This window comes from Pseudochaenichthys georgianus, chromosome 3 (genome assembly GCF_902827115.2).
Source record: "Pseudochaenichthys georgianus chromosome 3, fPseGeo1.2, whole genome shotgun sequence".
Taxonomy (NCBI): Eukaryota; Metazoa; Chordata; class Actinopteri; order Perciformes; family Channichthyidae; genus Pseudochaenichthys; species Pseudochaenichthys georgianus.
In genome coordinates, this window is record NC_047505.1 from 44,340,160 (window position 1) to 44,363,758 (window position 23,599).

The following is a 23,599-nucleotide window of genomic DNA, read 5'->3' on the forward strand; positions in this document are numbered from 1 at the left end:
TGAACACTCAAGTGCCTGAACACAACTCCACCCCCCCTAACCCAAGCCAGCCCATTCCACCTGAGCCATCTGGTCAACAAACTAGTAACACACATGTGCATACACAAAGGCAACTCCAAAGTAGGCCAGGGCAGTATTCTGTCATACTTCCATACCTTCTCTGACCTTCTCTGACCTGGTTAATTATGGTGTTTGTTTAAAGCTTGAAAGGAGCCGCAGGTGACAAGCAAAACACAGACCTACTCAACTCACTGATCTAACACCGTCTGACTCGACATGTTTACATTTTGTTAAAAGACTATCCCTTTTTTTATGTCAGTGTGAGCAACTACCTCAGGCAGGTTTGGCAATTGTTCTCGAGCTGCATGTTTTTAAAGTCTGAAGAATCCCATTTAGAAGCCAGGACTTCTCTGCAGCACCAACATATACTTTCATTTAGAGTAATGTTTGAAGACAAATGTGCACTTACCCAATATTGAGTTTACTGCAATTTAGATATTGCATCGGTCGATACTGCGAGTTTGATAACGTCTCAAATAATTGGGCTGCCCCTAATGGTTCGGTAATGTATGACGTCGTACGCACGTACGTATGTACTTTTTGGTCATTATTGGAATGAACAGGATAGTTGAGAAAAACAGGAGCTTCTGTTTTGCTCATGACACAGCGATGTAGACATGAGTCTGTTGCTGCTCTGTCCCTGATCTGTGGCCTAAGGACATTTCACTAACAAGGGCAAAGATGCAAATGTTAAATGGTGACTCATCATAGAGCCGTCTCTGTTACCCTGTTATTGTCTGGAGAGTGTTAGGGCTATGTGAGCGGCGTTTGTGTTATGTCTGTGTGTCTCTCTGTGTGTGTGTGTGTGTGTGTGTGTGTGTGTGTGTGTGTGTGTGTGTGTGTGTGTGTGTGTGTGTGTGTGTGTGTGTGTGTGTGTGTGTGTGTGTGTGTGTGTGTGTGTGTGTGTGTGTGTGTGTGTGTGTGTGTGTGTGTGTGTGTGTGTGTGTGTGTGTGGCCCCCTTGCCATATGTGCCCTGTGCTGATTTACAGTGCTAGGGGCCAGTGCACACAAACAAGGCCAAGTCTTCATCTGCTGCACACATTGAGGAACAGACAGCCGACTCCTCTCCAACAATACTCCATTATGAGTTCCTTAAATCACCCATCACTCTTTAATGTGGATATGTGGCCTGTGTGTTTGTGTGCCTGTTTGGAGTGGTTGGTGCTGTGTGTCCCCATGTTCCCTGCCACAAACTAATCAACTTGTATTACTCTATGACGTAACTCAGTCAGATGAATACTGGTGATACTGCTAAAGCTCGAAGTTCCCTTGCTATTGAACATGTCTCTGCTCTATCAAAGGCTTATTATTCATCCAACGGGCTACTAGATACTCATTGACAGCATCGCAATCACACTTGTCACCCTCGATCAAACTTTCCAATATTTATGACTCCTCGCAACACTCTATACAAATAAAATCATCACTGAGGTCTATTGTTTAGTTGACCTACCGATTGATTTTAAGATTGAGCACATATAAAGATGTCTTGCCAAGCAGTGATTGCCTCAATGATTAACAAAATACTGATCAAGATGCAGTTAATGTCACATTGACTTTTGCTTTTTTACTACAAGTCAAAAACACTGCTTAGTCTGAGGATGTTAATCCATCAAGAGTCCATTATGCCCCCTATACATGTCGGCACAACTCTTAACAAATACAAACAGGAAACAGAAAAGAAAAAAACCGATTGCAACAGAAAGTTATTTCAAAAAGTTGAGAAAGTCCTCACTGACATTTGAAAAGTTCAAATGTTTTGTCACTTCCTCTCCCACTTTACATCTGCATGAATCCTTTCCTTAAGTGATTGTTGGAGCTACATTGAGACAAGATGGTTTTTAGTGAAATCCTACAGTTTGTCTCCTAATATTCTCAAAAATCAGAAAGTGTACCTGAATATGGGCGTATGACCAGGTTTGGGTTTATTCCATGAGAAGTGAGAGGGCACTGAGAGGAACTGTTCCCCGGGCCCGTCCTTCTTCAGACTGTGGAGACCATCGTCAGAAGGAGAGTCTAGATTAGGAGACATATTTCCTTGGTCATCTAGCCCCATCTCCCCTGTCCCAGTCTGCATTGCTGTTCTGTCCTGCGACGTCTTCCTGGTCTTGGACGGGATGTCTGCCTCTGATGGACAGCACTGGAAGGGAGACATGCCTAAAGAAGGACTGCCGATCCATGTGTCCTCCGTCACGCTGCCCCTGGGTGAAGGTCCTGGTGTGGGTGAGGGTGAGTGATGAGGAGACAAGGAGGCGGGGTAGCAGATGTCAGCGCTGGAGTGGCGCCTCTTCCCACAGGGTGAGGTGGGACGTGAGGAGGGCCTAGAGGTGGGACGCGGGCTAAGCCAATTCTCATCGGTGACACTGGTGCGTGGCGAGTGGCACGGGGACGTCCGGGGTGACAGGCTGATGGAGTGGGAGTGGTGCACGAAGGCGGGGTGATGGTGCTGCCAGTTGGGCTGCTCCTCCAAAACCCCCCCACAGGTTTGAGGGGAGATACATCCCGGGGAAGTCAGAGCGGAGCCGAGGGTGAAGCGGGCCGCCGCCTCGTTTAGCTCCGAGTCAACATCGTCATAGACGTGTGAGAAAGATTCACAGGAGGAGGCGTCAGAGAACCAGCTCCGAGAGGAGAGGCTGCTGCACGGACTCGGGCTGAGCGAAGTGTCCCGGTACGAGTGGTCCAGAGGCAGGTACAGGTGGTCTCTGGACACGGGCCTATCCACATGATAGTCCCCATCAGGCCCATTGGCCCTCAGATCCTGCTCATTGGCGTCCATCTCCTGCTGGCAGCTGGGAGAGATGGAGGTGATCTGGATGCTGGGGCACTCGAAGGCCTTCGGAGCCTCCAAAGGAGCCGAGGGCAGCAGAGGGGAGGAGCCATACTTGGAGTCTGGGGCTTCATATCTCGGAGGATCCGATCCTTGTCTGTGTGAGTGAAGGCGTGGGGAGGAGCTGATGAACTGGGAGTGGGACGGCATGCCATGACGAGGCAGGCCAAGAGACTGGTGGTTGGTGATCATAGACTGGGGCTGGCCCACATTCAGGATGTAGAACGACGTGTTGTCATCGGGCTCCAGGTCTAGGAGAATGACAGAAAGAGAAGATTTAGATACAGCAATCTAGAGAAAAGTTCAAGTATTACTTTTGTTATTTCTCCAGTTCTTTAGTTTGACTTTACTGTGTGAAAGAATAGGTAATAAACAAATAACTGTTGGTAGGAATATCCAGAGTCACTCTCATCAAGAAGTTTAAAAGCTTATGTTAATAACCCATAGATTAAAATAGTGAGAGTTAAAATTCTACACCTTAGTTGTGTCACAGCTCCTAAAGCCACATTCTTCAGATCATTTGTGATACCTAGGTCTTAAGTGGCGGAGTCAAGGTGGTGTTTAAGCAGACTAAAGCACTACTGGGCAAAGCTGAAACATCGTTCACATCCAGCCCGACCTTTAACCCATCCTGATCACAGTCAGAAGGACAGCGGAGAGGAATGGACAGTGTAAAACCAATAATGGAGTCATTTCGGTCAAAAGTAGAGCTGCTGGTGGCTCGCCAGATCCAAAATAAAACACTGATAATGCGGCCAACCTCCCAACGAAAGGGAAAAAATAATATTTGAGAATATTTTATATTACTGTACCAAGAGTGGTATACTCTCATACAGGCCTATTCAACTTTGATTTAAAAGTGATAAGAGGATTGATCACGTGTATATGTCAACCTGGTGATACTTTGCTTCTCCTACTAGTCATGTCACCTTGACCAGGACTTTGCTCGATTCTCTGGTTGCCAAAATTGCACCAATAACATTGCGTCTGCCACCTGAGTTTGCGATTAAGACCAGAATCAGGACATCGGAGTCCAGAGTGTTGCTGGGTAGCAGGCCGTCATACAAGCATTGCTCCAAGAGGGATAACCGATGAACAGCACTACTCAGGAAACAAATTCACACAACGGTGCGTGCTGTCGGCTGTCATCACAGCTAGCGCCGGCAGGCTATTTATATCAAAGGTCATCCAACACAGGCTGTGAGTACACACACAGACACACACACAGACACCCACACACAAACAAATAGACAAGAACCCACTGTCCGCATTGGCACTACTCTGTTAGAGGTTATTGATAAACTTCCACTGGATATGCTCTGCTACTCCCAATGGGGCGGTCACACCCCCCTTCCAGAGGAATTCCTAATGTTTATGTTCTTATATAGAAGTGGAGATTTTCCCCAAAACATCTCATCATGCAGATATTAACTTGTGACCATTAAGCTTTATGTATCATGAAGAGCAGAGGACATACATTTTACAATTATTGTTTACTTTTGCAGAGCACTACTCACCTAACCAACATCAAACTTCACAAAAAACTTCCTTTTTAGGACTTTTGAGCTATTAATACAATACAAAAGATACAACCTCTGCTTCACAAGAAATATGAACTCTAATAAATAAAAAGCCAATGACAATTCTTTACACACCTAGCTTAGCTAAAGCAACCAGGATAAGGTTGGAAATCACCATATTCCTCAAATGTATGATAATAAAATATATTTGTACACTCAAAAACTAATATATTTGTTTAACTGTCAAACACATTGAAAAAGACCATAACTTCATATTGAGTGAATTGGCGTTAGCATATTTGTGTCCTCTGTTTTTAAATAATAAACCGTAATGTTTTTTTAATCAGATATTAAAGGTGGCTTTAAAAAGCTTTTTTCTTCCTGCCCTCCTGTCCTCTCTATCCAACAGCAGCCGGCTCTTTATTTATAGCCGCTCGGCTTCGCACTGGCCCTGCCTGCCAGTCACAAGACCCAGCAGTGGACCCTCTGACGACAGCGTCTGACTGACGGGGGAAGAGAAGGACAACGTCGAGAGGAACAGAATGAGGCTGGGAGGAAAAGAAAAGAAACGACTTAGGAAATCACATGAAGAGAACAGGAAAGAAGAAAGAGACAGAGGGCACCACTAAAGACAGAAACACACACCATAACAGAGGGAGGCAGTACACCATGCACACAGAAAGACAAAGACAACTATTACTTCATAGTGACATGACTTTCTTGGTTGCAAAATATTCCCCCGTCTGTCATAATCATGACAAAGCAAATCCATCTCATGAGTGATGCTTCGTCTTCTTCTAACTACTAATAAAAGCTACATTTGCAACTCAAATCAATCCAATATAAAAATCTGGATTAAAAACATAGCTATTAATTGGCCAAAGGACTGGTATTAACCCTTTCACGTTGCATTAAGTGTTCCTTTTAAGAAGCCTTATCCTAGACTACTTTAGAGAGACATATTCACCTCGAAGGATTTAACATTAATACAAAATGTCGAATGCAGGAAATACATTTTCATCTGCTTCTGAATTGCTCTTCAGTTTGCTTTTCTGTGTAGCTTCTTCGCTCAAAACAAAACTTGACAAGGCTGTTTAAGCTCTGTGGAATCAAACCAAGAACAACATTGGATTCAGATAATTAGAATTCATTGCAGGGCAGTCTTAGGTGCTGACTCAGCAATGAGCTGCTGCCTTAGTTAATCAGGTGCTAATTACACACAATTAGCAAGCGCCAATAGAATGAAAGGCACAGATAAATGTGCCTTGTGTTTGAATGTTGTAAATCTGGCACTGTTTTAATAAACTCGTCTTTTGCATTTCTGACAATGAATTCATTGCAATAAACAACCTGTGGTATCAACTGTGAAAAGGTGCACTGTTGCTGCAATGTCTGTCAGTAGCAATAGGTCATTTAGTATACAGCATCAGTGTCATGTACTGTACAGGGAAATGAAATGCAATCAGTATCTTATAACAAATTGACCACACTGTCTCACGTTGTTACCATGTCCTAAAGTTGTGAAATTAAAATATGACAAACGGGACTAAAGGTGGGATAGCCACAAAAAGCCATCAACTTTTCTACCCTTGGATTTCTTTATACTTCATACCTTGTGAAGAGGTTATTAGCAGAGTTGCAAAGTGCGGGTCGGACAGGGGAAGACCCTGTTACCTGGCCCACAGCCTTGCCCTGATATAACATTAGCATGCTACCTAAAACCCTCAAGTGTGGGGTAAGGGTTGGGTGGTGGGAAACCCCTGAGTCAGAGCCAAACAACAGTCACCTTAGGAAATCAGGTCAGAGAGGAGAGGAGAGAAGTGGAGAGGAGATAAGAGGACAGCTTAGGAGTCGAGATGTGAGGAGACGAGAGGTGAGGAGACGAGAGCAGAGGAGATAGCAATGGAACTGTTTTCGTATCAATGGCCTTGGTTGCAAAGCCCCTGAAAGCGTATCCATACATCAGACAGCCAATCCGGTTAAAGAACGATCTGTAAGAGGCTTTGCTGTACCGAAGATAATAATAGCTCTCCTCACTGGGAGATGTTTTAGTGAAGCATCTTTGTGGATACGTGCGACACACCACAAAGACTGTTGTGTTCTCAGGGTAACCACAGGGAGCGGCCTGGCCCACTGTTGATGGTGCCATCCACTTTGGCTCCTTGACACAAAGCCCAACCGGCTGACCGTCACTGCCTGGGGATTCTCGTTTAATCCACAGAAACGTTGTTGCTTCCTTCTCTACTCTCACTGTCCACAAAGCGTGTCAGGGTCCTGTGATGGGCAGTGACACGCAGGCCCACATTCTGAGAAAGCCCGGTGTACTACGGAGGGAGGGAAGGATTAGTCTCTTTCAGAGAAGATGACAAGTTCATTGCTGAGGCAGGTTCCTGCTAGTTCACCCAGAATCTCTTTATGTGTGTGCACGTGGGTAACAAAGTGTGGGTGGGTGGTGTATGACTGTGTGTATTTCCCTGTGTGCCTGTGGTTGTACTTTTGTGCCTTCCTGTGTCTTTTTTGCACTTACTGTATAAGTATATGAGTGTTTGTGTGTATATGCTGTCTTAGGTTACCCACTAGCCCAAACACCATGTGGTGCTGGAGCTCAAGGGTAACCTTAGCCAGGGTTCCCTTTGTGGTGGGCAAGCAGGTTGATTAGAGCAGGCTCTGCTTACATCCCCTGTACAACGTCTTTGTGTTGGGCCCAGTGTCCTCTTTCAGCCCTCCTCCAGAGCTGCTGACCGACAGACCAGAGCAGAAGTGTGCTACCCCGCCGGGTACTAACAAGCCTCATGGGATATATGGTATATCCCCAGATAAAAGTCAAAATGAACACATTTTAAAGGAAGTACATTTTATCTCCGTGCTGGATGCTCATGAAACATTTATTTTTTTACATTTCAGAGGTCTAAAGGTATCAGTCCACATCGGTCCAAATTCTGTTTGCGTCACTGCATGGACACATTTGCTCTTATTTTTATGCAAAGCAGCAGCAGAATGTAATCAGGACCCAGCTGTCACTTAATGAAAATAGAAAACACAAGTTTTATCATTGCATTGATAAATAGTGTATACCTTGATTAATACATAAAGTAATAATTACATTATAACCTTAAAAACAACTCGAATTGTAATATTTAACATAATACTTTGTTGATGTAGATAGTTGTAGAGATTCGCAGCAGAGTCCAAGCTAATCTATTTTCTACCCCCTGGGTTTTCCTATAACTCGCTCGTTGGCTACGTTTCTAAACACGGAGCCTGTGACGCACATGCACACGTATAAGGGTTGGCCTACACCTGGGTATCTTAAGCCTGCTGAATGGGTGTGTGCCAAGCCTCCTGGTGAGCCCTGAATGTGTCCGTGAGCACATATAACATCCAGTGAGAGTGAGCAAGAGGGCAGAACGGGACAGACTCCTTTTATCGGTTATGAGGCACAAATCACAAATAAGGTAACATTCTGAGCTAGGTGTTATTCTGACGTATTGTTCTGTAATGTTACGTTAGGGTTACACGACTCACCAGCCAGCAGAGGCTTACCAACGGCAGACTTAGCCAATGTTAACATATGCCGGCAGCTAAATTAAGCTCCTAATTAACAATCCCATGCCGAGGTAACATTATGGGATAAACATAGAGTGCCAAATAACCGCCTGAACTAAATAGCCACCAACACACGAAGATCCCTTTCAAACACACCACTAATTGCCTTAAGAGTACATTAGTTGGTACTATAAAGAGATCTAGGCTTTAGGAAAGGGTTATTCTTCCATTGTAATCAAATCATAGGTTTCATTGAAATTGCAGGGCTATAATTGCAAACGATAAACGTATAATTGAACCCTAATAGGTAAAAAAACTGGATTTGAAAAAGATATCAAACGACATTTAAATTACAATTTGATCAAAACAAATGCCTTGAGATGACATTTATTTGAAATCATTAGACTTTGAAAACACAGATATCCAGCACTTCAGACAAACGCCACATAATAGATGTGTCTGTAACAAAATGTTTTTTCAGGGCGTACAGCTGAATGACCACAGAAGTTACATTTAGCCTCAGGAGGTTTGCACCATACTCATTCGACAGATATGACCACAACCAAACCCCATCCGTGATTCCATCAAAGCTTTTCATGAGGTTGATAAATGTCCAAAATCCACAGTATAAGTATTAAATCCAACAGAAAAGGAAACCAGATTGTCGGAATAATTATATACCACTATTCATTCAATATTTGCTAGTGCATAATATATGCATTCACTGATGTATCTTGTCTGGTATAAAGCCTCATCTTTGACACCCAAGTGTGTTTACATGCATTTAAGAAGCTTTACTTGTAACCACAAGGTTTTCACAGTGCATCAAAATAAAATGCTGTTACTCCCCCGCTTAACTTTGCCTCTTCCACTAACCTGTTTTCTTGTGTGCATGTAAACAAACAGTGTGTCACTCGGTTTATGTATGTGTTGGTTGTCAGTGGGAGCAGGAGAGTGCATTAGGATATTGGCCTCCAAGGCGAACACAAGCTGCTTGATGGCCTGCAATAACCCAGAGCAGATAACATCAGAGGCTACTGCTAGCAGCTTGACATTTAAACAATCTGTCAGGGCTGACTGTGCATGTGCCTGAAAAAGTCTGCCCGGGGGGGGGGGGGGGGGGGAGAGAGAGAGAGAGAGAGAGGGAGAGAGAGAGAGAGAGAGAGAGAGAGAGAGAGAGAGAGAGAGAGAGCAAGAGGGAGAGGGACATGCAGGGAAAGCTTTTTTGGGCCTGTATATGTGTGAGAAAAAGCGAGAGACAGTGTGTGTGTGTGTGTGTGTGTGTGTGTGTGTGTGTGTGTGTGTGTGTGTGTGTGTGTGTGTGTGTGTGTGTGTGTGTGTGTGTGTGTGTGTGTGTGTGTGTGTGTGTGTGTGTGTGTGTGTGTGTGTGTGTGTGTGTGTGTGTGTGTGTGTGTGTGTGTGTGTGTGTGCGTGTGTGTCTGAGAGAGAAATACAAAGCGAGAGACATGAGCAAGAGAAGAGGTGACATTTACTAACTGCAGGTCTTAGTAGTGAGTCTACAGTATATATACACACCACTGATAAATGCACAAGTGTGTCAACCAATATCCTCCAACCGAGTCCATAACAAATCATAGAGATTATTATACTTTATACTGTATATACTATGTTCCTGGAATATCCAAGCATCAACACAATAATGCTTGTTTTAGAACTAAGTATATATACATAGGGCGGATTGTTTTATATGTAGCTCTGTACACTTTCCTTATCTCCACGTGTCAACAGTGATGGCACAACCTCCTGGTCTTGACCCACCTTCACGCAGATTAATTAAAGCGTACCGGCAGAACCACATGGATGATGAGGATATGGTGAGGTGGTGAAAAGAAAGGCAGTGTCCTCAAGTAAAGGGTCCATCTGTGCTGTTGCTCTTTATCGTGCTTGTGATCAACAGGAAATAATCAAGGAAAAAACAGGAAGGCAGCAATTCCCACTCCAAAAGCTTAAATGGAATTAAAATCCAGAAGATAACTTCGCCTAAAGTAGGTAAACACTTTCTTTTTGTGTTTTTCAAAGCCCTTCAAGTTCATACAGGTTTCCCAAGAGGACGAGAATATCTTGGGGCCCTGATTCATGTTTTAAACTTTTAAGCATGTGCATTATGTGACCAGTAGTTCATATTTTTAAAACCTCTATCCACAATTAGTGTGGCCTTTACACCCAGCTGTCAAAGTCCACATGGTCCACATTCCAACCGTGACCCATGTGGTCTCATTATGCAGTGAAAATCAAACTGGTGCATTACAAGTTTTAAAAAATGTAACTACTGAAGTCAATATATTTAAATACATACATCCGCAAAAAAAGGTTATCTTTTTGGTTTGGTTGTTATGAAAAATATATATCATAAAGCATAGAAGAGACCATACCATTTTGGAGCGCATCCACACGTTATTTTTGCACACTCATTTTAGAATGATCATTTCACACCTAGGGTTAGGGTAAGTGCCTGATGTAGAGGTGACCACACATTAGCCTGACTGAAATAAGGCATTGAGAGTCAGCCTAAAATCAAATGGGATTCAAAACAGCGTAATCCCTGCGTAGCAAGCCTCATCGTAAAAGAGACCAAAGAAAATATGAGAAAAAGAAGCCAGATGCAGAAGTTCAACAGCTTTCTCTCTGGTGTAATGCAGCCTCCGACATGTTGATACAGCGCAGCCAGCGGTAGCTTCAGTTACACTAAATTTAAACTAGACAGATGCCACACATACTTACTCATGCCTCGCCCCGGGAAACAAACGTCTCATTCATCACACTGGGTGCTGGGACCCCTCCAGTTCAGTCGGGTCATGGGGCACCCACATGGAGATCCAGCCCCACATGTGGACCTAATGCATGACTGTCTGACCGTTCACCTCTCTGCCTTTTACATTTTCATAGAAGTATTAGAACCTGTAGTTCCATAAACACTCTTTTTCTGTCACATAAAGCCTTCAATATGAAACTATAATATTTACAAAGTCTATGGACATTCTAACTCTCCACCGTCTTAGCTCTGTTTGTGTGTTTTCCTCTCTTCTTTTATTTACTTTTTGATTATATATATATAGGTATATTATCTCCTGTGGTTGTCTAAAATAACTCAACTAATGCATATTAAAAAGTATCCATGTCCTACATGTGTAATATAAACAATCCTCCTAATCTAAAAAAAGATACGTTATAATTGCATTTTAGCCGAGTGGGAATCAAGTGCAGTACATACAACATACAACTATATCAACTAAATCTAAATTTGGGCATATTTTAACAAAAAAGTGAGACCATACGAAAATAAAATTAGCCATACGTGCATAAATAAATAAAAACGTATTTATTTGTCATCTTTCAGCACTTCAGTACAGCCTGTACTCTGATGACAGCTGCTTGCCTGAGTGGTGGCTCCCACCCCTCAATGTAAAGTCCAGACCAACACACACACACACACACACACACACACACACACACACACACACACACACACACACACACACACACACACACACACACACACACACACACACACACACGCACACACACACACACACACACCTGGCTAGAGAGTGGGAGTGCCGGCACACTCACCTGGCGATGTAGCGCACAGCATTCTTCCACTCCTCTCCTCGTTAAGATCGCAAAGTGCTTGAGCAGTAAAAAAGTTGAAGGCTGCAGACGTGCTGGGACTAGAGGGGTTCTCCGGCACTAAGTACAAACGAGTCACTAGAACCTGCCGCCTGCCCGCTGCCACTCTCTCTGGGAGCTCAAAATAGTCCACCATGAGAGCGATGTAATTTCAGTCTTTCCCACGACAAGGACTGCGAGGATCGTGCTCTTGGTTCAGAGAAGCGGAGCAATGACAACAACATACACAAGGGCAAAAAGCTTTCTCCAATGGCTGCCCTCAGTTTGATCCCTGATGCTAAAAAGGTTGCAAAGACAATCCTTCAGGTACAATAAATGCCACAGCATGCGGAACAAAATCAAACCCAACTAGTCAGTAAGTGGTTGTGGTGACCGCTGGCATCTGGAGATTTCATTAGCCGAGATCAACCTCTCTGATGTCACTGGTGGTCTCTTTCACATCCTGAGAGAAAGACGTGAGAAAGGAAAGACGCCTCAGTCTTTCCGGTGGCGGCTGGTCTACAACGTACCGCCTGGCATGGTGGCAATTGACAAACCACAACAACGTCTTTGGGTTTGAGATAAGAAGCCAATGTATATGGAGTGTATCCAAAAGTAAGAAAAGAACATTCAAGATAACAAGAGTCAGTAGGTAAACAAAAATGCTGTTCATCTTCGCCAAGTGAGAGAGCCATGTGCCCCTTCTCCTTTTATTACCCCCTGCCATCTGAACCCCACATGGCATGTCTGGGCAGAAAGCCAGACACCTCCGCTATGGATCGTCTACCATGCCACCCATAAAGGGCACTTGTGCACCCCCCCTGACTCATACCACCTCAAGAGCCCATTGAGGCCACTGCTTGGACCTGCATAACCCTAACTCACCAATACCTTGTTGCTACAACTCATTTTATCACCACTCTATCACCGATGGATCAAGTGGTGCTTTAAGCGATAAGCCCAAATACATGTTGTGAGTGAGATGGAGTGTTTGTATGACGAAATTAAATTCATAATAAGTGAAAGGGGAAATATGTTCTATAATTAGTGTGTTCAACCAAGCTTAACCTTAGTTGAAAGCAGGTGTGAGGCCTGTCTGTAGCGGCAACGCGTCTCTTACTGACTCTGTTCCGTGTCTTGGCTTCACAATGATAACTATGAGCTACAACGTCTGGGATTGAGAGGCGTTTTTGCATAAAGCTACTCAACACACACTGAGATACTACTTGACACGTGGTTTCCCCTGCCTATGTAAATCTACAGGAGGCCGCCTACGCGTGTTGGTTTTCAACAGCCTAAATTGACAAATTAGAAAAAGAAAAAAAAGACTAAGCTGATCAACCATCTCAAGATAAATCTGCCGTAAAACTACGAAACAAGAGAACAGGCAATGGGGAGTTGCTATTAATAAAAACGCTAAAATGCACACTTCTTCTTTTCATTTAATATCATACATTTTATATCATACATGGAGTGTATTGTGAAGAAGAAGTTCAGAGTAGAGGGATAACTTTTCTAATAGACTTTCTTGAAAGGGTTGAAATGTTTTTTTTAGGTTTTTGAATATCTGTCTATGAGCTAACTACCTGTTGTTGCATTAGTTTTAAAAAGTCAATTGGTTAAAACCCCGCTCATAAAGCAGAGTGAGGGGAAATAGCATAATTCAAGCACAAATAATCAAACTATGCATTTTCCAATTGACTATGATTAGGAAACGACAGAGGGGTCAAAATAACTAAAAGCTAACCACGTTATCTCAAAGTTTAAAAAAGACAATTGTTCAGCCAACGAGTCTTTCGAGTCTACAGTAGGTAAAACATGAACTATTTTCAAGCGGACCATACACCAGTTAAAAAGTGGAAAATAACTTTCGGTATTATTGACTCAGCCAACCACACACAATGGTGAGGTTTTCACCATTAACATATTAAACAATATACTACAGATAGAATACTCTAAAATACTTCTAAAATGTTGCATTATCTCTGACATTGCAGTACAGAATCTTTGTATTACTCTTTGTCCACTGTTTATGCACTAAGCCATATTGCTACAGTAGAATTGTATATATTGAACTTTTTTGTTGGCGATTTGAAACCATCTCCTGAAACAAGACTACACCCAATGAATGCAAATAATACCAACACGTCTTTTTAAGTTAAACCAAAATTAATATTGGATTAGGTCATCCCCTAACTGAGAAAAAAAATAGCTAGAAGAGACTTTTAATTATATATTTTGTTATAATGCTGGTGTTGATTCTATAGCTATTATCCTTTTTTCACAACTTGTTCAGTAAATGTTATGAATGACTCTTTCTAGTTCTGCTGATTCACAGAAGAACTTCTATTCAGCAGGCACTGTGTATCATCTCGGGAAACCCCTTTCTGTCAAGTGGCTGATTCCTCTGTATTTAACAGCAATACTTCAAATCAAAGAGGTTTCCTGAGCAACAAGAAAACACTCAGAGAGAGCAAGAAACACCCATAACAAACAGACAAAGAAAAGCAGAACAAAAAAGACAGACATAGGAAGGGTGTTTTTCTGAACCACGATATTACACAGATTTCTAATCACATTCACAACAAGTAAAAATGCTGAAAGACATCGAGAAATCTCACAATTCTGCTAAAAGAGAAAGTGAGCAGAAAGCCAACAGTCAGCTAAATTAAATGTGGCACTGGTCCGTTTTTATTGGGGAGAGTTCTCTCTTTTTTTCACAACGTTCAACGAGTTCAAGCCGCAATAACAGTAAACTGCTAAGTGGAGTCGATATTGTCAGATATTCACAGACAGTAGAAGTTCTTCAGGTTGTAACAAAAACAAGCCCTGACTTGATCCCTGCCGGCACAGTGGAAGAACAACTGCGGAGTGTGCAGCTCCCTGTGACTCTGGCTGTGTGATCCTGCATTACACTTCTCTTATTCATTTGGACGTGCGCCCCCACTTGCACAGTGGCGCTTTTATTCAGAAATTATTCCAAGTGCATGTTTTTCCCTTCGTCCCATCTCCAAATCAATGTTCTCTTAATCGAAGGAAAAGTGTATTTAAAATCTGCATAAGCCAACACGTCATGAAGTCATGACTTTCCCCACGAACAGGACAGCGTTCACATGTTCCAATGGTTAATGCCCAAAGACAGAAACAGATGAAGAAGATTCATTTCGCATGGAAGAATAACAATAATCAATGAGTGTGTGGGTTGAAATCCACTTTATGATCTTCGTTACATCTTATATCACTCAGCTTCTGTGCAATACATACTATCTAAAAGACTCAATCCTTTACTATCAAAATAGTGTTACTACTAGACGACTAAAACAATGGAAAATCCAAAATATTGAATTTCACTGCCAAACCGCCTGAGTCTAGTTTCAACCAAGAGTGCAGACTTCTGCAAATCCCTGCTTTATGAGAACAGTTTTCTCAAGTGTTTGCAGACAATAAAGAAACAAGCACACATTATGAAGAGGATGAAATCTGCTCCTGTCAATCATAACACTTAACAACTATACACACTCGCATTTTGCTAGTTATTGGCATTAAACAGGAACTGCGTAGAGCAGCTGAAATAAAAACACACACTTAGGCATGTGCAAAATGAGTCAATGTGTCCACGTGTTAAATATAGTCAATAAACTGAAAGTCATTGTGATTTTAGTCCTGACACACGTGCTTTTGTCTGGACTAAAATGCAATTTCATTTATTAATTAATTGGATATGACTATTGTGAAGTTCAACAACACTGGTAATGTAAAGTCATATAAACTAAAAGCAGCATGTAACTGAAATAAATGAATTTAAAACTTATTCTTCAAACCCAGGTGCCCTGACCCGTTCTTGCTGTTTGACAGCATGACATAATTATTTGCATACCTGCTTGTTGTACTTCTTTACTGCAGCTTGAATTCACTGAGAGAAAGTGAAATGACATTTGAAATCAGACAGAACCATTCTATTACTGCGTCAATAAATCAACTGGGAAACAAATTGCAATGACTTGTGCACTATTATTCACATTTCATTTAATTATATATCTGTCCTAGCAATTAAAGACATTCATTGACTTCATAGATTTCCTATTTACTATCAAGTTTGTGATCTAACTTGTTTGCATATTATGATTGTTTGTCATTCTACTTAACTAAACATTCGACTTAACTAAACATAACTAACAAAGCCTGGCATTGCTCAATCCTTTCCTACTCTTTGTTTCTACTCTGACAATAGTTTTCAAGATAGCCATTAACTTTTTGATAGACAAATGTGTCATATGGTAGGATACTTCAGCCTGGGGGAAATACAGTAGAGGGCAGTTTCATGCGGGAAAGATTATCATAGATTCAAACCCACGGCATCTCATTCAGCATGGTGCGCACCTAGAGGCACTGGTCCACCAGGAGAACGGCTATTTTTAACTTCTATTGCTTTGTTGTAACAGGTAACAACAGGTCCAATAGCCTTTATGACTAATTGTCCACGTTGGGTAGAGTAAATGTTTCTTCTAAAGGTGAAAAGCACCATAACAATTATCTGATGGTTTTGCATATCTTTTGTTTATGTCCAGAACATCATGACATATCAAACCATGCTTCATTCAGCAGTCACAGTGGGTAACCCATCATTTCCATGAGAACATTGTTTCAAAAAGACAAGGGTCAATGTAGTTTCAGTAATAAAGGACTTGACAACATTGCTACCTGAACTATTGAAAAAGTTGACAAACGTTAACAGACTAAAGTTTGCCTTAACTATAGCTAGGATCTATTTTAAAACTGTTCACACTCAGATATAAGGCCACTTGTGGCATCAAATGTGTCTTAACATTAAAAACATCACTAATAACTATTACATATTGCTAAATTAAATAAAGAGATGTATTAACCACTTGCCTATAATAACAAATATACTGCAAAGCCTATATTGGTAATTTAAACAGCACAACAACTGTCCTACTTTTGACTTATTTTGTGAAAAACAAGTGCTTAAAAGTTATGACAACATTAGCATGTGCAGCTTTGCAGAAATGTGTCTCAGTGACATTCAAACTGGTCCCTCCTTCTGCTTCACTTGCACAACATCAACCTAACTGTTGCAGTCCCGCCTGAGCTACACAGCCTCCACGTATACAGAAGAAAAGTTATAAGGTGCAAGATGAAATGGTGTTGTTTTTACCTGGATGCACAGTTTAATTAGCCATGACAATGACTGCACTGGGGCTAACTTGCTAGCACGTCAAGCTAATGACAGCTGGCGTTGTGGACATTAGCTAGGCGACCATGACAGAAATATTGTTTTAATATAAGAGTATTACAACACTTATAAAGTTCGGTTCCTCTTTCATATGGATTTCAGTTTTGATATTGCAGTAAAATACTGTTGGTTTAATTTAAACCAGCAGCAGCTTAGGTGAGTAACTTATGTTAATGTTACAGTACAGTGTCTTAGTGTACTTCCAATGCATGCAGTAACATTATAACCCCAAAGGGACCACACTGACCTGCAGGCCCCAGCGGCTGCTGCTGCCCGTCCTCCCCGAAGATCAGCCTGAAGTCCAGCTCCTCATTCCCGGGGCAGTTAGCAGTCGTCATCTGGTTTGACAGCTCGGGTTTTTACCCCGCCACTCCACCGTCGACCGATGGAGCAATGTATGCTCTCCTAAAAAATGTCACCACATTTACCGACTGTCACGACTCCGAACTTCAACTTCTGTTTAAGTTATAAGCGGTTATGGCCATGCACGAAGCCGTGTTTCCCTCCCCTTAGTTAGACAAATCCAAAATACAGGTCGGTGGCTGCTGCTCTTCCTCGTAACTTCAGAGAAAGTCGTCTGTCCGCTCTGTCTCTTCTTCCCTCACTGTTTCTCTCTGTGTGCCGAGATAATCTACAACAAAGAAGAAGCGCTTTCCCTGCTATAAAAGCCGATTAATTGTCTGGTTAATTGTCCGTCCCCTCTTTATTTCTTTCTCTCTATCTCTCCTCCTGTCTGATTCTCTCTCTCCGGAGCTCCTTTTCCAACTTTTACTAACCCCGCGTGACAAGGCTGTTCCAGTGGTGACGTCAGCAGACACAACACAACACGGTGTACGCCGCGCACACACACACACACACACACACACACACACACACACACACACACACACACACACACACACACACACACACACACACACACACACACACACACACACACACACACACACATACACACACCACACCACACACACACACACACACACACACACACACACGTTTCACACAATCTCCTAATTTCAGTTAAAACCAAAGGTGTAAAGTAACTAAGTAGGATTTACTCAAGTACAATTTTGAGGTACAATGCAGAGATAAATCATGCACTTTCACTCCATTATAATGATGTAATACCTTTAGTTACTTTGCAGATTTCGATTAATGAAATAGAATCAACACTTAAATAAGACTTTAGTTACACCTAGACTAGAATTAACAAGCTACCCTGCAGTATACAAAGACATTCATATAGCTGCACCTCTCCCAGCTTTGATAACACGTTATTACATGTACATCAATCATTATAATCAGCACATATAATATATGTTATTCTGAAAAATACTAATATGTAACAGAGTATTCCTACACTCTTGTACTTGTATTTTTACTTAAGTACAAGATCTGAGTACTTATTCCACCTCTGGTCAAAACATTAAATCAAAGACTTTTAAAGTTGAAGGCATAAAACATAGTGTGTGTTATATGCTATATATAGTTCATTGGATGCAAAATAATACACATAAAATACATTCGATCCCTTTCTAAAGTGCATCTTTCCAAATATACGTAATATATAAAGACTGATACAATCCTAACAATAATAAAAGGGAAACACTTCGCTATTAATTACTCCAGAAAAAACTAAGAGTATAAAACAATGAGGTCATGAGTATTTCTTGCAATATTGTGTGCAAATAACACCTTTGATTTTGATGCAGGCATGCAAGAAAACATAATATATTCGTAATAATGTTACCTAAATAAATATCTAACATCTCTTATTATGTCTTATCACTAGGTATGAGCTATTTTTGCACAACAAAGTGTACGTTTAAATTGAATTTAGCAAACCGTTTGACCTTGCAAGAACTAAGTCTTACTTTGATCATTTAATTGGCCCTCCATTCTCTTCCGCCATTAGCTTACATCCGATTGGCCCTGAACCCTGCCTCTTTGTGTGGTTCCAACAAGCCAGGGATGGTAAGTATAATGACACGATGCACTTTCTACCTTTACATCTCTTGAGCCTGTCAGCACGGGTTCACATTTATTTCCAAACAACCCATTTAGGCTTGTCTATTTGAGTTATAGATTGTACATCAAGCTACGTGCAATATGAGAAAAAAAATGCTTTTAGTATTTCAAGAGCACGTGATTTAAACACTAGTTATTTTCCGCTTTATCCTTGATCATCGAAGCATGAGGGAAGTTTCTTTAAAATGTTATTTTCTAGTTTCATTGCTAACAGGGATTATTCCACTGGGTGAGACTGAGTGAGTGTTTCATCACGACGCTATACTAAAATAATTGCCAAAGGTGCAGTTATTTGAGAACAGGAACACATTGTGACCAAATCATTTTTACTACATATTTAGACAATGAAAGAGATTCCTTACACCTACATTTTAAAATTGGCACACTGTTAGATTTGTGATTTGACGTGACAATGTACTGAGTAGTTTTGCTTCTTGTGCAAACATATTCCTGCTTTAAGGGATCAGTAGTTGGGTTCTTATATCCCAATCGAATTCTTAAGTTGTTTTTTCACCAGAGATAGGGATGGAAGAGTTGATCTGCAGCTCAAATAAAGCATCTGTCTGTTTACGGGCTGTTCCCCTCCCATTAACTTCTGTGACTCTATCCAACCCCTCAATCTCCTCAGGTTAATCTTTAGTGGCTAAGTGACAAAGAGCTTGCTGCACTCTAAAGCTTTAATGTGTTGCTGCTTTGATGAGATTTGATGCTGGACAACATTTGTATTTATTTTAAGTAATGTCCTGCTTTCATCCGGCTGGACATACAGTATCAGTCCAAAGTAAAGTACACACAACTTATTTTCTATTTTCATACACTATAAACTGTACGTTATGAGTGGCGGGTATTCATATTATTTTGTCATGCTCTCTCCTTGTACTATGCATACACATACACAAACTCACGTACACAACATCTGCTTTTATCCAGCAAGGTTTTAATGTTTAGCCAAAGTTTTTTGCAACACTGATAAGCCAAATTATAAAACTTTGTATGTGTTTTATTTAGGGCTGTCAGTCGATTAAAATAGTTAATCGCGATTAATCGCAAATTAATCGCACATTTTTGATCTGTTCTAAATGTACCTTAGAGGAATATTTTTCAAGTTTTTAATACTCTTATCAACATATGAGTGGACAAATATGCTTTATGCTAATGTTTATTATCATTATACATTACAAATATTCGCCTCAATTCAACCTGGAACCTCTCTCATACAATAATACAATACAAATACGTTAACAAAAGCCCTAGTTTATTATGTGCATTACTGCTTCTACTAATAATACCAGCCTACATTCATAAAATTGGAACAACATTTTAGGGCTTCAAATATCAACTTGCAATAAAAGACACAAATGAGCACTTGTTCTTAAGTAACTACGTTTGGGTAAAACAGGCTTTTTATAAAAATAACTTCTGCAAGACCACAATTTGATGTGAATCAGTCCATCCTCAAAACAAATTGCATGCACACCAAATAGCAGCTTCTTAGTTGTCTGACACATGCACACTACACATATTCTAGATGCATGTGGGCGTAAAGACAAGCGCTCCGCTCACAAATGCATCTGAAAGCATCAATATCACATTTCCTGTGGTCTTTATTTCCATGCCAAAGCAAAAGGTTTAACCCTTTTTGACTTCGATGCGCCCTCCTGAAACAACAGACATTTTAGTAACGTAAAGGTTATTGTTTATATATTCAAAGTACAGAGTTTGGAACATACACCAAAACTGTTTTTTTGTTTCTTTCCTCTCCAAACTTCATACAATTTCCACCGTCACCTCACCTGCCATTTAAGACTGACATGTAGAGCTCCATTTACAGAGTACTTGAAATGTACTACTCAAACAGGCTTATAGTTATTTAACTTAAATAAGTAATACATGAGTAGCATTTCTTTTGTTGAAAAGAGTTCAAGAAAGTAGCTATTTTTGAGAAATAATTTGAATAGGTACTGTCATTTAATCACACATTATTATTGCGAAAATCCCATTGACGCACGTAAGTAATAACCAATTCAATCTCTATTCAGTCCCTCTTAAGAGATGATTATATTTATCAATACAACCAAGTATCTAGGGTACTTACAAATGACAAATAATTGCAACTGGAATGTCCTCTTGAGCTGTGATTCTTTCCCCGTTTCAACATATTTCAGGCAATAATGAAAAAAATAAAAGCACATAATGACAGTATAACTTTTGAGTCAAGAATGTTACTTTATAATGGTTCAAGCACATTGGAGATTACGCTTCTTTAAATTATAATAAGTGCCACATGCTTACAAAAGAAAAGAGAATAAGAGGACACAAGGTTTTAGTTGTAATTAATCAAAACAAGTCTTAATTCACTGACTTTACATTCTCCTTCATCACAAATATCTTCTCAATGATTCATGAAGTAATATGAATGTGTGGCTGAACTTTCTCCTGTGCAGCAATCATGTCCACAGACCCACCGAGTGAGTCTAATTCAGGTTACTAACGTCTCTTATCTTCGCAAATGACCTTTGAAGGGAGAAGATAAAGAAAACAAATTGTGTGGGAGGCTGTAGATGTGGTTTGTGATATTGTGTTGCTGCAGAGAAAGTTCTGAAGGGAAAAACAACAGCATCTGCCCCCACACTGGTCCTTTCTGAGAGGTGTCACTCTTTCAAGGATTGGGGTTTGCACACTGCAGAAATGCAACACGCTACTTTTGCAACACAGTGATTTTATGTATCTATTTTAATATTATGTGCATGCCCTTATCGAATAGTGTTTTATTTGTTGTCTCTATCTTCACTTTTGCTGTAACACTACATTTCCACTCTAATAAATTATTCTGATTCTGATTTTCACTAAATGTCAAGAAATATTACATTGCACAAAGTTCTGTATCAGAATGTCAGCTCACAAGAGATGAAAGACTAACAATAAGACTGTTTTGTAGACATGATTGTATTTGTATAGGTTCTCCAACATTTGAAAAGTAAATACAACAATCTGTAACTTTATTTGATGTTTCATGTCTTTATTTATCTGTGATACCTGCAGTATGTGATAATAATTTTGAATGGTGAGATTATAAGGAATTTAACAGCAGAATAAAAAATCCTGGACAACCAATATGTTTCATTAATATTTAAACAATCTGGAAGAAGAATGGGAACCACAAAAACGTTCTTTCGCATCTCTGATCAGGAACTCAGAAGACTTGAAATATTCCTTCTTGATTTATGCTGCCCTCTTTTGTTCAGTATGCGAAACAGAAAATGGGCTTGTTATGATGAGTGAGTCGGACAGTGTTCTCACTGACAGGCAATGACAAGCCAAAGACTTGAGATGAAAATAAAATATACAGTTCATGGGAATTTACCTCATTTAAGATGAAGAAAATGTAAGCGCTTTGAGGAGTCATAAAGACTGGATAAAGCACAATATTAAAACACATTTCTTTAACTTTTAAATTCAGATATACTGCACATATTCATTTATTTTCACTTGTCATGTTCTCATCGTGTTTCGATTTCTGTATATCCATATTTCTTCTAAAAATGTTTTACATTAATACTTAACAGTGTTTACTATGGATTTAGTAATATGTACATATTTGCTCTTATTTTACAACCTAATTTATCTTACTGTGTTTATGTAAGCACCATTTTACACCAAAGCAAATTCCTTGTTGTTTAAACCTGGCAATATATCTAATTCTGATTTTGATTCTGTTAAGTATTGGTAAATGCCCAGCTCAGTTGTTTCCTCTTTCTTGGTGGACAGTGATCAAAGACCCCAGTTTGTAGGGGTGGATGCAGCATTGGTTTGTCCAACATGTGACAGAGATTCTATTACTGGAAGTGTGTGTGATGCTACAGTAAATCAATCAGTGAACCGATTCATTTGGGACGGGTAGCTGCTGTACAATCAATGCTTCATGTGACAGTCACACTGATGCAGGCTGCTGTAATTGCTTTGCACAAAAGGATTAGGATATGAGGATACCATTTGTAAACCAAAACAAATGAATGAAAACATTCTTGGCAGCCAAATGGGCAAAGACAGGGCCAAACAGCAAAGAGTGAAATCCCCCTTTGGACCCTCTCTGAATGCATGCCTAGTTAGATTAGTCTCCTTTTCATTAGTTTACACTCCCAGTGGCAAAGCAGCATAGATTATCCCCCTAAAAGCCCCAAGGCAGCCCTTTAAGTAGTAATTTATAAGTGTACATGCTAAGCTGACATGCTTGAAAAGATTAATAAATCTAATTACAATAATCAGATGAAAATGTTGATAAGCTTTGTTTGGTGATTCCCAGATAAATGCAAGTGTATACTTTACTGTGCCTCAAAATGCTGAAGAGAATTGACCAGAGGTCAGAGTCATGTGGGCAGTTATCGACAGTCACTGTTGTGTCAATGACGGCACTTTTTCTCACCCTTTTCTAATCTATTTTAATCTCTTTTATAACTGTACTGCAGTGCTGATTCATTGTATATTGATCAGGGATTGAGTTATCATGAGAACAAGGTTACAATGTACAAGACTTCAGGAGAAACAGTGATCATCATGCAAATCGAGTGTCTTGCCTCCGAATCAATAGGTCATTTAGTTGAAATCTAAACTTTATGTTTAAATGTTGAAAACATGTATCAATAGAAATAATTAGACATATCAAACTATTATTATATATACGCCCAACTATAGGTCTTACTGAGATGTGATTTGGAGTGAATTTTTACTTTTAT

The 23,599-nt window shown here is 40.5% G+C and overlaps 1 protein-coding gene across 2 annotated transcripts in view; it reads right to left on the minus strand.

Annotated features, from left to right (window-relative positions):
* Window positions 1-17,611, minus strand: part of nfatc3a (nuclear factor of activated T cells 3a) — a 63,773-nt gene extending 46,162 nt beyond the window's left edge. Inside the window, exons 1-2 of one of the 2 annotated variants that reach the window (XM_034076149.2) lie at window positions 17,083-17,611; window positions 1,957-3,139 (exon numbers count right to left, since the gene is read on the minus strand). In XM_034076149.2, coding sequence (XP_033932040.1) covers window positions 1,957-3,139; window positions 17,083-17,173 — 1,274 coding nt within the window. In that variant the 5' untranslated portion in view covers window positions 17,174-17,611. Of the gene's footprint in view, window positions 1-1,956; window positions 3,140-11,545; window positions 11,663-17,082 lie in introns of those variants that run through there. The other variant, XM_034076157.2, reaches the window with a different exon arrangement.
* Between the last annotated feature and the right edge of the window lie 5,988 nt (window positions 17,612-23,599).